We start from the raw sequence: 18,315 nt of genomic DNA, 5'->3' as shown, positions 1-18,315 counted from the left end.
CGTAACAATAAACTTATATGAAGCGACTTTAAAAACTTTTTACCAAAGTGAAATGGTAAAAGATTCTGATTAAAAGAGCAGTGGAAGGTACAGAGGGCAAAAAAATCTTAATAGGGAAATGTTGCTTTTCGTGTGGCTATCAAGCAGTAGACTCAAATTTAGATCTTCTGTCCAGGGTTTTCTATCACAGGTTCCTTGACCGTGTCTATAATCAGGCTTAAAGTATTAACTACGATTTTGCATTTTAATAGGAAACAAAGTTTTCAAGTGATAGAGGTTCTAATAAATAAAACACTTAAGTTTTTACCTAGGGGTAACCAAGGGATTATCAACCAGAGACAACACTGGGACTCTGGCAATCTGGAAACATTTTAGGTTGTCAAAACCAGAGGAGTGCTACCACTATCTAGTGGTAGAGGCCAGGAATGCTGCTGAACATCAATGTGCACACAACCACTTCCAACCACAAAGAACTGTCTACCCGGAAGTGTCAACAGTGCCAAGTTGAGAAATCCTGGGTTAACCTAGTAGGATTGGCTCATATTCATTATTTTAAAATTACCAATCACCTATCCACCCAGCTACTTTTTATCGAAGAGACACATAGTTCCTGCTATCCTCTAATGTGGGTTTAACTCTTCCAATGAAAGCCTACTGAGGAAAAAAGTACATTCTATATACAGTCTGTATTATATCGATTCATAAAAGAAAAACTGTACTTATACTTTTATTTTTAATAAGTTTTTAACTTTGTAATAATTGTAGATTTACAGAAAAGTTAGCAGACAACACAGTTCCTATACACCCCTCAGCCAGTTTTCCCTACTACTAGCATATTATATTACCACTGTACATTTGTAAAAGGTTTCCTAGTGGCTCGGTAGTAAAGAACACGCCTGCCAATGCAGGAGACCGGGTCCAATCCCCGGGTGGAGAAGATCCCCTGAAGGAGGAAACGGCAACCTATTCCAGTATTCTTGCCTGGGAAATCCCTACCTGGGAAAAGCCTGGCAAGCTACAGCCAGTGGGGTCACAAAGAGTCAAACACAACTTAGCAATTAAAGGGACAGAACCCGGGTCTCCTGCCTTGCAGGCAGATTCTTTACCATCTGAGCCACCAGGGAAGCCTGTTAACTGAAAGAATTAGTTACTCAATCATGTCCACCTCTTTGTGACCCCATTGGCTGTAGCCCGCCAGGTTCCTCTGTCCATGGAATTCTCCGGGCCAGAACACTGGAGTCAGTTCCCTTCTCCAGGAGATATTCTTGACCCAGAGATCGAACCTGGGTCTCCTGGATTGCAGGTAGATTGTTTACCATCTGAGCCACCAGGGAAGCCCAAAAAAGAAAATTTGTCAAAACTAGGAAACTAAGATTGCTACTTTCGTATTAACTAATTTACAGACTTTATTTGAATTTCACCAGTTTTTACACCTTTTTGTTAGAAGATTTGATCCAAGATACCATTTTGCATCTAGTTGCCATGTCTCTTTAATCTTCTCTTGTCTATGACAGTTTCTCATTCTTTCCTTGTTTTCAGGACCCTGACAATCACTCTGTGGAACGTCCTTCAGTTTGTCTGATGTTTTTCTCATTATTAGACTGGGGTTATGAGTTTTCAGAAATCAGATTCTATTTTAACAAATCCTAAACATGTAAAGTCATGTAGCACAGTTATCACTTTATAGAATAAACAGATAGCTTTTAGGATTCCTACTCTGCCAACAATGGGATGATAGATGATGGCAAAGTTATCAACTTGCAAAAATGATTACTCTGTGATAGAAAAACAAAATCTATTATATCAAAGAAGCAGGTTTTACTTAGAAACTGCACTCCCAATGCCTTCAGTTCTAGATGCCACCTGTGGCCCATGGTATTAATCTCAAAAGAAACAATGGAAACAAAGACATTTAGTCACAGATAAAACAGTAAGTTGAACACTAGTAAGTACCTCAGCCGGAGAAGGCAATGGCTTCTCCCCACTCCAGTACTCTTGCCTGGAAAATCCCATGGATGGAGGAGCCTGGTAGGCTGTAGTCCATGGGGTCGCCAAGAGATGGACACGACTGAGCGACTTCACTTTCACTTTTCACTTTCATGCATTGGAGAAGGAAATGGCAACCCACTCCAGTGTTCTTGCCTGGAGAATCCCAGGGACGGGGGAGCCTGGTGGGCTTCCGTCTATGGGGTCACACAGAGTCGGACACGACTGAAGTGACTTAGCAGCAGCAGCAGCAAGTACCTCAGCATTTGGATTTTTTCAATTAATTCATCTAATTCAAAATGTATACCAATGACAAAAATGTAATACTCAACTCTTGTTCATTACTGCGATCATGTGTGTGTGAAGTGTGAAGTCGCTCAGTCGTGTCCGACTCTTCGCGACCCCATGGACTGTAGCCTTCCAGGTTCCTCTGTCCATGGGATTTTCCAGACAAGAATACTAGAGTGGGGTGCCATTTCCTTCTCCAGGAGATCTTCGCGACCCAGGGATTGAACCCGGGTCTCCTGCATTGTAGGCAGACGTTTTACCGTCTGAGCCACATATCCCAGATTAAATGTTTCAGATTTCACTCACCCGAGATTTCTAATTCTGCCCAGTGAGATTTTTTCCCATTGGCTACCTCCTCTGCTGACATGATGGTATAAATTCTGCGAGGATCTGGAGGATCATATTTTTCCTTTGGCATCCCTATTAGTCTGTGAGAAAAAATAAAAAAGATGACCAATTATTATAGTCTTATACATAAAACAGAGGGAGAAAAATGGGACGGTAAGTTTTCTTTTACTTCCCCCTTACCAGGCTACCTTTAAATTCTCACTAGAAGGAAAACACACGCAAAGTAGGCTAGGCTGCAGGAATTTAGTAACAGAGGCCTCAAGGAAAATGCAAAGAAGCAGGGACACTGGACTTCACAATAAAACATGGTCGTTGCTTCCCAAACATTCACTGCACCCCTTCCTCTTCATTTAGCTGCTGTGCTTTCCAAGACAGACTGACCCTTTGAGAGTTTCCTTGATGGACTCTTTGATTGGTCTAAGAGAACCAAGGTAATTCTATCCTCCTTGCTTCATGCTATTCAAATATTCCATGTCTAAGACAATAAGCACAAGATATTCTCCCTTGTCACAGAGATTAGTTCAGAAATATCTAATAATCACTAGGCTTAAGACTAATTTTACATTTATGGGAAGAGCAAGCTTTCTCCTATTGGTCATACATGAAAAAGAATATAACCCCAACTACTCTTGGCAATCATTCAATAACTAGAAGGGAAGCCAGCCATAGCAGTCAGAGACTAGAAAACAGAGAAACAAAGCCAGAGTCCTCACCAAACCACTCCTGTAGCACTCTTCAGCACTGGGTTTTTTGACTATACAAGCCAGTCTATTTGCTTATTGTTTAAACTACTAGTTTGTGTTTTCTGTTACTTGTAATCAAAAGCATCTTAATTAAGATCATATATCTTGGTTTACATGGGCCAATCTTGGTTTATATCTGTTACTCTTAGGTACTATTAATATAATTCTCAATAGTGTCCAATTTGGATGATGAGTTACATGGCTGCCCTAATTTAAAGTAGTATTATACAGTTTTCTTTATATAACTGCAAAAATAATTGAACAATCATCAGTGACAACCAAATAGACATAAAACTCAAGTGTGCAATGTATGAATCAGATGACAAATGGCCATAAAAGTAACCATTCAAGAGGTCTTAAACTCCTGCATGCTATCATTTCAGTTCAGTTCAGTCGCTCAGTCATGTCCAACTCTTTGAGACCCCATGAACTGCAGCATACCAGGCCTCCCTATTGATCACCAACTCCCGGAGCCCACCCAAACTCATGTCCATTGAGTCAGTGATGCCATCCAACCATCTCATCCCCTGTCATCCCCTTCTCCTGCCCTCAATCTCAGCATCAGGGTCTTTTCAAATGAGTCAGCTCTTCCCATCAGGCGGCCAAAGTACTGGAGCTTCAGCTTCAACATCAGTCCTCCCAATGAACACCCAGGACTGACTGATTTCCTTTAGGATGGAATGGTTGGATCTCCTTGCAGTCCAAGGGACTCTCAAGAGTCTTCTCCGACACCACAATTCAAAAGCATCTATCAGTATCTGCATACTATTTATAGTTGCTTCTTTGTTCACACTTTAACACACACAGATATACATACAGACACCAAAACCAAATGTCTAAAACTGGGACTGTTTCCAAGTAGTTTAGAACCTCTATCTCAATGGAAGAGTTACTTTCAGATGGTCTGAAATTTGTTACATAGAAAGAAAAACAGGAAGAATTCTATTATGTATCAAGAAATCAAAGCTAGTTTATAAGAGTACAATCAAAATTTCCCATCCCGTACTTTGCCCTAGTATTTCTGAAGGAAAAACCGTCATTTCTTCCCATTTACTAAACGGAGCAAAGAGGAAGTTTTCCAGATTTTTTTCATCTGTTAACAGTAATTAGCTTCCAAACCTGGTTAAGCTCTTCAGCTCTAATCTTATCACATAATTGTGTGATACTGAAACATGTTTTATTTTCCATAAATGTCCCAGATCTTCATACAGCACAAAGAGTATGATCATTTTTCACAGGGGAAAAACTTGATTTTTACCCTATGTGGCCTATGTAAAATATTTCTGAATATAACATTTTTAGGTAATAAGGTTTTTAGAATTTCTATTATGCACCATAAGGCACATGTATCTCTGTGGATACTCCTACACACTAATGTAAGATTCTACAAAAACACAAGATTAATAAGCAAAACCAAATCAAATGGATTCAGATCCAAAGACATGCTACAAATTCATCAACAATAACAATGGGTAAAACTAAGACTATGAAATTTTCAAATTAACTTTCATTAATTTTAAGTCATTTTCATAAAACATAGTGCAAAAAATGGTATAGATGCACCTACAGCAGGGGAAGAAAAGCGACGTAATCATGAAGAACAGACAGGTGGATACAACAGGGAAAAGAGGAGAGTGGGACACATCAGGAGATTAGAACTGACATATATATACTTCCATGTGTAAAATAGATAGCTGGTAGGAACCTGCTATATATACAGCACAGGGAACTCAGCTCAGCGCTCTGTGATGACCTAGAGGGGAGGGATGGGGGAAATGGGATGGAGATTCACGAGGGAGGGGATATATGCACACAGTTGATTCACTTTGTTGTATAGCAGAAACGAACACAACACTGTAAAGCAATTATACTCCAATTAAAAAAAAACAGTGCATCGGTCAACTTAATTTGGCAGTTTAATCATGGCTACCACTGGACAGTGTGTTACTTAAGGGATAATGAGAATGGAGGCATATCCTCTTTGTCTCTATACAGTTCCTATCACATGTGTGTGTGCTCAGTTGTATCTGACTCTTTGCAATCCATGGACTGTAGCCCGCCAGCCTCCTCTCTCCATGGGATTTCCCAGGCAAGAATACTGGAGTGGGTTGCAATTTTTCTACTCAAGGGGATCTTCCTGACCTAGGGATCAAACCTACATCTACAGCATTGGCAGACAGATTCTTTACCACTGCAAAGCACTCCTATCACACAGTGGGCACCTAATAAGTATTTGTGGAATGATCATGTGCTTTATAATCCTAAAAACTACCAGCTTTCTCCCACCTATTCCAATCAACAGTCAATGCACTTCTAAAAATTAATCTCATGAAATGGTCATTAATCAATTTCCCTAAATAATTTAGAAATCTAGAGAGGAGATTAATAGTCATCATCTCTTCTGGCCCACAAATGCTAATATCTGAAATTGCTACTATATAAGAACTATATTTCTTTAAAAAAATTTTTAAGTCTCCATTTTTGTAAGTCTATTAAAATTTACAAAATCTGTTTATCATATCCATAAAATGCTTACCAATGTCTATAATATGTAAAAACCAAAGTACAATTAATACTGTTACATTACGCATCAAAGGTCTCTTGGATTTGATTAGGAAGTCAATAAAAATATAAGTCATTTAATCCTTCAAAGTGACACTAAATTTGGATAGTCTGATTGAAGTTAAAACACTTATTTGCATTAACTAATTTAGTAGAATCTATAGATTTGGTGATCACTACTGTCCTAAGCATCAGGTTTTCAAATATGCTACTTAAAAACTTAGCTCAAATTTAAGAAATTGGCATTACTGAACCTCCTATTCAGCTTTATCTTCCCGTTCCGTTTCTCAGCATCAATCTTCCATCTTGGAGACATTATCACAAAAACCTATTTCAAAATAACTTAATGTATAAAATAATAATTCAAATATAACTTAAATCTTTAAATGTGACACTGATAATGTGCTTTCTCAACAGTCTAAGATATAGGTCAGTTCAAGGTTTAAATACTGGATGGACATACTTCATCCAAGGAAGAGAAATGTTTTATTTTGTAAAGTCTAACAGCTAATTCCTTTCTCTAACTTTATTAAATTGATGAAAGGCAGGTTTTTCAATTGGTTTTTCCAAGAATTTCTCATTTCTGCAATATCTTACATCAGTTCCCAAAGGATCATGCCATTACATCAACCTAATTTACACTGGGGAGAGGATCCTAATAATGTAACAAGAGTAAACTAAAACCCCCTTCACAAAACAGCCTTTTTAACTTGCACTCTTCAATACTATGAAAAATACTCCACATAGCTCCCCAAATACTCACTACATAAGCTTCTTTGAACTTGCCATCCTCTCTCCTCCATTCCTTGAATCTTTTATCACCAATGCAGGCTTCTCAGAATCTAGTGTAAAATTTCTGAGAGCAACTGTCAGTCCTGAACAAAGAACTTGATTATTTCTTAGTTTCTACGTGAACTATCCTGAAAGAAAATCATCACTGAAGGATGATTAATTACGACATACAGTGAAGATTTTCATTAGTTTATTTCTTGGAGTCTTCTGTAAAATTATGCAAAAACTTCAAGTAAACTTGTAAAATACTAACTTCATGGAAAATGTATTCCAGTCCTTTTCTGGCTGAAAGGAACACTGTATGTAACACTAGGGCTACTTTTCCCTAAAAAATTTACAATTCCCAAACTGTAAATAAAATACATGATTCCTATATAACACGCTGTTCAATGAATAAATTGTTGCAAAATATACATGAATTACCACCAAATACACTATTGCCAAGAACCCCAAATCTCAGGTTTTGTATCTGGGGCGAGGAAAATACTGCAACATGACTCCTCCCTGCCCTATTGTCCTCCCCACTAAATAATAATCTGAGCCAAATCAGAGCAAAGTATTAAAGGCCAGAACTAAGCTTCTGCTAATTTTGGTTATCTGGAGAAGCTTATTAAAAACAAAAAAATAGCAGACTCTATAGGGGATATAAAGATATAAGTCATTATGGTGTTAAACCACAGATTCCCTCAGATTACCCCCTTCTCTAAATTTAAGGTCATTTTATCTCAGTCTATAGTTCAGCACAGTTTCAGAAATTAATCCTACTTCATTTAGCATTCACAAATAAGAAAGAATGCTCCAATCACCAAAGAGTGCTTCATAGTGAACCAGACCTCTAACTCAATGAATCCAACCCTAAAGTATAAACCAGTAGATAGGCACTTGGAGCCACAGACATATTAAGTCATCATCTCAACAGCAGTTTGTGAAGCAATCTTAGAGATGTAGAGTTCTCAAAGTTAAAAGAAGACAAAATTAAGCCTACGCTGCTTATATTTTAGACCAAAATGTCAGTGTCTTATTACATTTTACATATTCTCAGATAAATCTGTCTTCTGTCAGTATTTATTTCCAAAAATTATGGAACACATTATTTGTTATTTATTGAATACCCACCTTGACTAACATCTGTCCTTGCCATCTGGCCTTAATCATTAAGACCACTTTCCTTTCTGAGAAAATATGTCTAAGTTTACCATTTTTAATAAAGAAAAGCACTGCACTGCAGCACTGGAAGTTTCTATTTCCTCATCAATATCTATTTTTAACTATACACAAGTATTAATCATTACAACTGTCATACAAAATTTATACCTTGCCTATGAACCCAGGAGCTCACAGCTGATACTTAAAAAACAGCTTCCAGCAAATCACACTGCATAAAGTAGAATCATACTGATAAAAATAAAGATTGATGGCAATCACAAGAGCTTAGAAGACACCTTGTGATAAACAACAATTTCATCCACATTCCTACTCCTCTTCTATACCAAGGGCCTCCGGGTAACATTTGTCTTCAATGACATATTCAACTCAAGTCTGTAGATGAATACAGACTTGTTTCATCATTTCAATAATGAAACACTCAAAAAGAGCCATTCAAAATCTTCGTATCTCCCCATCTGTCACCACTTTAAACAAAAACAAAACAAAATTCAAGTTTTACAATGGTAAAGCCACCCATCATTAAGGAAAAAATTACCTTCAGACTTCTGGAATTTCCTGTTTCAGACCACTCTAACATTTATTCAGCAAACATTTACTGCAGGCCTGCTATCGTCATGTATTGTATCAAGCACTAGGACTTCAACAGTGAACAAGACAAAGGGCATCCTTGCCCTCATGGAGCTTACACCATTTTCATGGTACTACGTGAAAAATAAAGTTATAGAATATTCTAATTTCAAATAATTTCACAAACAATTTTTCATTTCTTCTTGTTAGTACTCCCCCCCCCCAATCAGGTAATTGCATTTCTCCCTATAGCCACTATGCTGAAACATACAGCTAAAGGGAGAATAAAAGATCTTTATCACAGAAGATGAGAGTAATGAATAAAAGATAACCTACAGAATGGACAAGGATAGGATTAAAGAGTAGCATACCCAGAACAAGAATGGCAAGTTTTAAATGGCTTAAAATTGGGGAATAAGATCAAAGATAAAAGGATAATACACATCAGTATATTTCACTTAAGGTGATGATAGCAAATGGTTTTCTAATCCAATGATCATATTTTTTCTATGATCTTTACTAACAAACTGAATAATGATGAAACAGTAGTACCAAGGATTTTTCTGGCCTTTAAAAATACTAGTACTCAATATGTTTTATTTCTAGTCAGTTTATCCTTATGGATCTCCTTCATAACCAGTTATCTACCCCACCAAATGCTAAAGCTGAAACTCCATTACTTTGGCCACCTCATGCAAAGAGTTGACTCATTGGAAAAGACTCTGATGCTGAGAGGTATTGTGGGCAGGAGGAGAAAGGGCACGACAGGGGATGAGATGGCTGGATGGCATCACTGACTCAATGGACATGAGATTGAGTGAACTCCGGGAGTTGGTGATGGACAGGGAGGCCTGGCATGCTGCGATTCATGGGGTCGCAAAGAGTTGAATACAACTGAGCGACTGAACCGAACTGAACTGAAATGCATCAGTATCAGCTCAGTTGCTCAGTCGTGTCTGACTCTTTGAGACCCCATGAACTGCAGCACGCCAGGCCTCCCTGTCCATCACCAACTCCTGGAGTCTACCCAAACAACCCATGTCCATTGAGTCGGTGATGCCATCCAACCATCTCATCCGCTGTCGTCCCCTTCTCCTCCTGCCCTCAATCTTTCCCAGCATCAGGGTCTTTTCAAATGAGTCAGCTCTTTGCATCAGGTGGCCAAAGTACTGGAGTTTCAGCTTCAGCATCAGTCCTTCCAATGAACACCCAGGACTGATCTCCTTTAGGATGGACTGGTTGGATCTCCTTGCAGTCCAAGGGACTCTCAAGAGTCTTCTCCAACACCACAGTTCAAAAGCATCAATTCTTCGGCACTCAGCTTTCTTTATAGTCCAACTCTTACATCCATACATGACCACTGGAAAAACCATAGCCTTGACTAGAAGGACCTTTGTTGGCAAACTAATGTCTCTGCTTTTCAATATGCTGTCTAGGTTGGTCATAACTTTCCTTCCAAGGAGTACGCGTCTTTTAATTTCATGGCTGCAATCACCATCTGCAGTGATTCTGGAGCCCAGAAAAATAAAGTCAGTCACTGTTTCCCCATCTATTTGCCAGGCCAGATGCCATGTTCTTAGTTTTCTGAATGTTGAGCTTTAAGCCAACTTTTTCACTCTTCTCTTTCATTTTCATCAAGAGGCTCTTTAGTTCTTCACTTTCTGCCCTAAGGGTGGTGTCATCTACATATCTGAGGTTATTGATATTTCTCCCGGCAATCTTGATTTCAGCTTGTGCTTCTTCCAGCCCAGTGTTTCTCATGATGTACTCTGCATAGAAGTTAAATAAGCAGGGTGACAATATACAGCCTTGACATACTCCTTTTCCTATTTGGAACCAGTCTGTTGTTCCATGTCCAGTTATAACTGTTGCTTCCTGATGTAACGATAAAGCCCCTGGATAAAAATGAGATAGCTGTAATGATTGATATACTTCTTTTTTAAACGGTAATCAAAAGAAAATTTTAGGGTTCCAGAAAGATAATCTATTACTTTGCAAAAGGTAAGTTTTAGGGTTAGTCTACTAAAATACTATCAAAAGGCGGGGAAAAAGCAGAAAGAATAAAACTATAACTCCTTTTCTACATAGCCAGAAATTTTCTCCCATGTGTGGCATACCAGAAAACAACAGCAGCAGCAACATAAAACATAATTTCTAAGAGGAAAAATAAAGACCTGGAATGACAAATCTACAAAGCACTTCAAAATTCCAAAATAATGCTGTTATTAGACAAGCTTCATTTCACTAGTAATCAATTTAGACAACCAAAGCTTATGACTCTTGCCCTATCATTCCAAATTAGGTCTTGGTCTCCATTAAACAATCAATATCTTTAATGCTTCTTGTATTTACTGCCTCCCATTCAATCTAAAGATGCGGAATACAATTAACTATCTCAGAAAACAGGAGGTAATTAGACTAGATCAAAAATTTCAACACCAATTTTCCCAGGACTATGACTTTTCCAAAACCCTATCTTCCCCTGCCTTTTTTCCTTCATGTAGCCTGTGTTTTCTACTTCCTCTAGTATGTACATTCTCTTCTTTTTCAGTGATGTAAAATTCCTATCCATTCTTCATGGCTTAAGTCATCTTTTCTCTTTTCTTCAGAATATTTCCCCATCTAAAAAGCAATATAAACTTGGATGTGCCCACTATCTGATATCAAACCTTACTAGAGAGCAATGATAATCCAGACCATTTGGTACTAATGGAAAGAAAGACACATATAGTTCAAAGAAACAGAACTGAGAAACCAGAAATAGACCCACGCACATAGAGTCAATAGATTTTCCATGAAGATAAAAAGGTAATTCAAAAGAGAAAGGATAGTGGTACTGGAACAACTGGATATCCATATGCAAAAATAAAGAAGCATCAATCCACACCTTGCACCATACACAAAATTAACTTGCAAGAATCGTTAAGTTTAAGTGTAAAAGCAAAATCTATAAAACTTACAAAAGAAAACGTAAGAGAAAAGTCTTTGTGACCCTGGATTGAGCAAATATTTCTTATATAAAACAGAAAAGCATGACCCATAAAAGAAAAAGATACTGATAAACTAGATTTCTTGAAAATTTAAAACATGTGCTCTTTGAAAGATAACTAAAAAGATATGCCCAGTGATTGAGAATTTTGCAAAATACTTATTTGAAAAAGTACTCCTGAATATATAAACGATTCTCAAAACAAAATAGTAATAAACTCCAATTTTTAAAAAGTGGCAAAAGATTTTAACAGATACTTCACCAAAGAAGGTATATAGATATAAAATAAACACATGAAAAGATGCTTGGCATTAGGCATTAGGGAAATGCAACCTAAAATCACAATGAGATATCGCTACATGCCTATTAGAACAATTACATTGAAAATTTAATAGTTAGGACTGACAAGGAAGCCATACATACACACGTGCCCCACATCCATGTACATGTGCTTCTAAATAGATACGTTCAGTTCAGTTCAGTCATTCAGTCCGACTCTTTGTGACCCCATGAATCACAGCACGCCAGGCCTCCCTGTCCATCACCAACTCTCGGAGTTCACCCAGACTCACGTCCATCGAGTCAGTGATGCCATCCAGCCATCTCATCCTCTGTCGTCCCCTTCTCCTCCTGCCCTCAATCCTTCCCAGCATCAGAGTCTTTTCCAATGAGTCAACTCTTCACATGAGGTGGCCAAAGTACTGGAGTTTCAGCTTTAGCCTCATTCCTTCCAAAGAAATCCCAGGGCTGATCTCCTTCAGGATGGACTGCTCGGATCTCCTTGCAGTCCAAGGGACTCTCAAGAGTCTTCTCCAACACCACAGTTCAAAAGCATCAATTCTTCGGCACTCAGCCTTCTTCAGAGTCCAACTCTCACATCCATACATGACCACAGGAAAAACCATAGCCTTGACTAGACGGACCTTTGTTGGCAAAGTAATGTCTCTGCTTTTGAATATGCTATCTAGGTTGGACATAACTTTCCTTCCAAGGAGTAAGCGTCTAGTATATAAATACCTACACATACTTACACCCTAGTATTTTACGGATGGGAAAGCACAATGGTACTGTCACTTCAGAACACAGTCTGGTAGTTTCTCATAAAAGTAAACATACATTTATAGAACCCAGCAATCTCATCCTTAGGCATGTGCCCAAGTAAAATTAAAACTTACGTTCACAGAAAACCCGCATATAAATGTTTTCAGCAAAAGTTTATTGATAATCACCCAAAACTGGAAACAATGCAAATACCCTTCAACTGATGAATAAAACTGTGGTATAGCTAAACAATGAAATACCGATGCTGCTGCTAAGTCGCTTCAGTCGTGTCCGACTCTGTGCAACCCCACAGACGGCAGCCCACCAGGCTCCCCCATCCCTGGGATTCTCCAGGCAAGAACACTGGCCTGGGTTGCCATTTCCTTCTCCAGTGCATGAAAGTGAAAAGTGAAAGGGAAGTCGCTCAGTCGTGTCCGACTCCTAGCGACCCCATGGACTGCAGCCTACCAGGCTCCTCCGTCCATGGGATTTTCCAGGCAAGAGTACTGGAGTGGGGTGCCATTGCCTTCTCTGAATGAAATACTGCTCAGCAATAAAAATGACTGAATTACTAACACACACAACATGGATGACTGTCAAATGCTTTACATTAAATTAAAGATGCCAAACTTAAAATGCAATATTCAATAAATTTCAACATAAAAGAGGCCACATATGACAAAACCACAACAAACATCATACTCAATGGTAAAAACCTAAAAAATTTTCCTCAAAGATCAGGAAAAAGACAAGGATGCCCACACTCTTGTCACTTTCATTCAACATGGTACTGGAAGTCCTAGCCAGTACAATTACGTAAGAAAAATAAATAAAAAGGGATCCAAATCAGAAAGCAAGTAAAACTGTTTGCAGATAACATGATATGACACATTAAAAACTCAAAAGGATGTTAAATGAAACCAGTACAGTGATAGGATACAAAACCTATACATAAAAATCCGTTGTATTTCTATACATTAATACAAAGCTAGCAGAGAAATTAGGGAAAACCCCCATTAATATTTGCATCAAGAAGAATAAAATACTTAGGAATACTTTCACCATGGTAAAAAAAAAAAAAAAGACCTGTACACTGAAAACTGTGAGACACTGATGAAGGAAATTAAAGAAGACATAAAACGATGAAAAGATATTCTATGCTTATGGATTGAAAGAATACTGTTAAAATGTCCATACTACCCAAAGCAATCTGCACATTCAATGCTAACCCTATCAAAATTCCAGTGACATTTTTGACAGAAATAGAACAAGCAATCCTTAAATGTACATGAAACCACAAAAGACCAGAGAAGCCAAAAAAATTTAGAGAGAACAAAGCTGGAGGCATGATGCTTCCTGATTTTATACTATATTACAAAGCTGGTGGTGGTGGTGGTGGTGTAGTTGCTCAGTCATGTCCACCTCTTTGTGACCCCATGGACTGTAGCCCACAGGCTCCTCTGTCCATGGGATTCTCCAGACAAGAATACTGGAGTGGGTTGCCATTTCCTTCTCCATATTATAAAGCTACAGGAGTCAAAATAGCAGGATTTTAGCATAAAAACAGATCAGTGGGACACAACAGAGAGCCCAGAAATAAACCCACAAACATGTGATCAATTAATTTATAACAAAGGAGCCAAGAATATACAATGGGAAAGAACAGTCTCCTCAATGAACAGTGTTGCAAAAATTGAAGAGCCACATGCAAAAAAAAAAGAGAAAAGAAACTGAACTGAATCCTTATCTTATGCCATACATAGAAGTCAACTCAAAATTAAAGACTTGAATGTAGACTTGAAACCATAAAACTAGAAGAATACACAGAGGGTAATAAATTCCTTAACATTGGTCTCATTCATGATTTTTTTAATTTGACACAAAAGCAAAGGCTACAAAAGCAAAAATAAACATACTGGACTACATCAAACTAAAAAACTTCTGCTCAGTAAAGAAAACCATCAACAAAATGAAAAGGCAATCTACAGAATGGGAGAAAGTATTTGCAAATCATATATCTAATAAGGGGTTCATATCCAAAATATGTAAAGAACTCACCACTCAATGGCAAAAAAACTTCAATTAAAAAATGGGAAGCCCTCCCCACCAAAATGAACAAAGTATCTGAACAGACATTTTTCCAAAGAAAATATACAGATGGCCAACAAGTACACAGATTTGCATTTTCCTGATGATTAGGGGCTCAACACCACTAATCATCAGGGAAATGCAGATTAAAAACTACAAAAGAATATCAACTTACACCTGTTAAAATGGCTGTTATTAAAAAGACCAGATAAATGGTGAGAAAGTGGAGGAAAAGGGTGAACTTGTGTGTACTGTTAGTAAGAATGTAAACTGGTGCAGCTGCTATGGAAAACAGTAAAGAGGTTCCTCAAAAACTTACGTAACTACCATAGGAACTAGCAACTCCCATTTCTGGGTATTTATCCCAAGAAAATAACATCACTATTTAGAAATGACATCTGCACCCCAAGGTTCACTGCAGCGTTATTTACAACAGCCAAGACATAGTATAAACAACCTATATGCCCATCAACAGACAAATGAATAAAGAATATGTGATATAAACACACAATGAAATATCATTCAGCCATAAAAAATAAGGAAATCTGTCATTTGCAAACAGATCTGAAGACATTATGCTAAACGAAGTAAGTGAGATAAAGAAAAACACTGTATGATTGTACTCGTACATGGAAGCCAAAACACACACACACACACACAGGCATAAGATACAGAGAACAGATTGGTGGCTGTCGGAGGTGGTGATGCGGGGTGGGCAGGGAATAGGTGAAATGAGTGAGGGGAATCAAAAGGTAGAAACTTCCAGTTAAAAAACAAGTAAGTCCTTGGGAAGTAATGTATAACATGGTAACTACAGTTAACAATACTGAACTGTATATTTGAAAGTTGCTAAGAGAGATCTTAAAAGTTATCATATACACACAAAAAAATGTGTGTGGAGGTGATGGATGTTAACTAGACCTTTCTCATTACAATTATTTCACAGTATATACATAGAACAAATCATTATGTTGTATACCTAATATGTGTCAATTACATCTCAAATTTTTAAAAGCTATGTACTATACAAATCAATTTATATGATATTTCAGAATAATTGAACCTATGGGAACAGAAAAGTGGTAAATGGTTGCCAAGGGTTAAGGGTGGAGGGACAGATGGACTATAATGAGGATAAAGGAATTTTTGTGTGTGATTATGTGAACTAGACATACTGGCTAATCTATAATTATATCATCATCAGAAATACACTCAGGAAACAAAACAACTTAAGCCTTATCTCTTGGTAAAGCAAAACAATCTGGGGAAAATTGCTTTCTCATTCAAAATGCCACGTAAGTGGGTATAAACCAAAAATAAACAGAATATATGATTCCCTATCTCTAGCTTCATCTCAAGGCATTTATAAATATGTTAGCCTAAAAATAGTATAAGTGAACTTCAGCAAGTCACATCAGGAAAGTTCAGTCCACAGCATTTTGCGAACTCTCAGTAACAATGTCAAGGAGTTATAATAAGTCAACTTCATTATTAAGTAATAAATGCTATCAGAGCTTATGTGACCTAGGCCATTTGAAAAGGAAATCCCTCCCCCGCCACTCCCCCCCCAAATCTTCTCACACACGTGCGCACACACAGTACAGGGGGATTATAAGCAGTTCAGGGTTGCTAAAAATATCACTGTAGGAATGGAGAGATGGTGCTATATAGGTGGGCGGAGGAAAGATCACAGAAAGTTCAAAAATCTGTTTATGCTTTCCTACAGATCATTTTCCTAACATGAAAAACTGCCAACCTTGAGAGACTCTAATAATAAACATGACACTATCAGTCCTGGTTGCCGCCTTCATGCACTCCGTTTTACTTTCTTCTGCTCAACAGCATTTCTTCTAGTCACACTTCCAAGAAGACCTATATCATCTACTGATTCAGCTGTCACAGTCTTAAACTATAAACTTGTTTTATAAAATTAAAATGAATAATAAAATGCATAAATTATCTGAAAAATTTATAAAGGCCTTAAAAACCCTGTATAGTACTAGTCACTCAGTTGTGTCCAACTCTTTGAAACCTCATGGACTGTAGCCCTCCAGGCTCCTCTGTTTATGGAATTCTCCAGCCAAGAATACTGGAGAGAGCTGCCATTCCCTTCTCCAGGGGATCTTTACCCAGGGATCAAAGCTGCTACCAGGGAAGCTGTATAACAAAAAAAAGTTAGAGCCCAAAGGTCAAGCAACACAGAATTTAAAATACATTGAGAAGAATCCAACAGTTAATAATATAAAATTCTAGCCAGCATCTACTTTTGTGTAAGTATAAAATTACCATACAGAAAACTTCTTCTATTTAAAGTATGTTCTAGAAAAGGAAGAAACTATATAGAAACGGACTATGTTAGAGATCTAGTTAAGTGCCCTCCTTTTACAAATTAGAGACTGAGACTCAATTTTAATAAGTAACCTGTCCAAGACACATCTCAATGGCAGAAGAAGGACTGATTCCTCAACCTGACTTCTATTCTGGGCTCTTGTTTACCGTATCTGTGTTCTCTCATTTTATGACTTAATCATATTATTTATTCACTACATTTTTACTTTAAATTTTGAAAATTAACAAGTAATGAAATGTCATCTACCCAACAACTATCTAGTTTTTCTCAAAAATGAGCATAAAAAGAACAGGATGCAGTTCACAACATTAGAACACTTGCTTAACTTCTTTAAGAACTTTACACAGGAAAAAGTTCACTTTACATAGAATTTAGTTTGGCCAACAAAAACCTTACATAAAAGTCACAAACTTTAAAACCTCTTTAGTCTATATCACAGTAACTTCATATGTTGCAAAACAGTTTTCTATAATCTTGACATTTTCTTCAGATAGCCAGTTTTCCTGTTTTAGCTGCCTTGTTAAGAGCTTCCAAAGACTTCATCTCCCTAGAGTTTGTTGTTCTTATAACTCAAGGAGAGTTATCTTTGAATGTAATTTAGGAGACTTTCTGCCAAAGATGTTCCTTATTTGCCTCTTGTCTGTAGTAAGAATGCTCAATCTGTAAAACTTGTCTCATAGTCTACATCCTTATATGATCCATATAAAATAGAAAATATTCTTATTTCTTCCTATCATAAAAGCAGACTACAGAACAATATTTGACTGGTACCACATTTAACCCAAGTGTTTCAGAATGCACAATTATAATCACTAGATTATAACAGATTCAGTTAGTCTAAGACCCAATTCTCTTTTTAATAACATAACCACATTTACTTAAGAATGCATTCCAATATCAAATGGCAAAGCTGAACAATACAAAATCGAAATCACTTTTGTACCAACCTAATAAAGACCCAATCCTAAAATGTGCACTCATGTTCTTCTTTGAGAAAATATACTTAAATGAGACTATCTCAAAACTCAGAATTCTTTAGGGCCAGCAACTAACCTATATTCTAGTTCTAAAATAAATCCTTTTTTCAGGTTTTGAAAATAAATGTAATGTAGAAATCCAGATTTAGATTATTGCATCTAAAAGAATGATTTTATGCCACAGAAGAAATGCAACAAAATCTCAAGCTTATGCCCCCAAGGGTTAATTTAAAATTCCCACTTACCGACAGTTGACTGTAATTTTAGAAATGATTCATTACTGGCTGTCCCAGCAAATTCTATTCAAAAACTTCAAAATTAACACATACTTAATGAAAAACACTATAATCTAATGTATACATAAACTGCTGCATTAAAAATACCACATGATTTCTAAATTAATACTTATTTAATGAA

General features: G+C 37.3%; 1 protein-coding gene across 3 annotated transcripts in view; it reads right to left on the bottom strand.

Annotated features, from left to right (window-relative positions):
* Positions 1-18,315, bottom strand: part of CNOT6L (CCR4-NOT transcription complex subunit 6 like) — a 111,997-nt gene that overhangs the window by 60,403 nt on the left and 33,279 nt on the right. For all 3 annotated transcript variants that reach the window (XM_025289856.3, XM_006059468.4, XM_025289855.3), the window contains exon 2: positions 2,581-2,702. In XM_025289856.3, coding sequence (XP_025145641.1) covers positions 2,581-2,692 — 112 coding nt within the window. In that variant the 5' untranslated portion in view covers positions 2,693-2,702. The remainder of the gene's footprint in view (positions 1-2,580; positions 2,703-18,315) is intronic.

The sequence above is a fragment of the Bubalus bubalis genome, chromosome 7, assembly GCF_019923935.1.
Source record: "Bubalus bubalis isolate 160015118507 breed Murrah chromosome 7, NDDB_SH_1, whole genome shotgun sequence".
Classification (NCBI taxonomy): domain Eukaryota; kingdom Metazoa; phylum Chordata; class Mammalia; order Artiodactyla; family Bovidae; genus Bubalus; species Bubalus bubalis.
The sequence above is the reverse complement of the archived record's forward strand: the minus strand, read 5'-3'. Positions and strand labels throughout refer to the sequence as shown.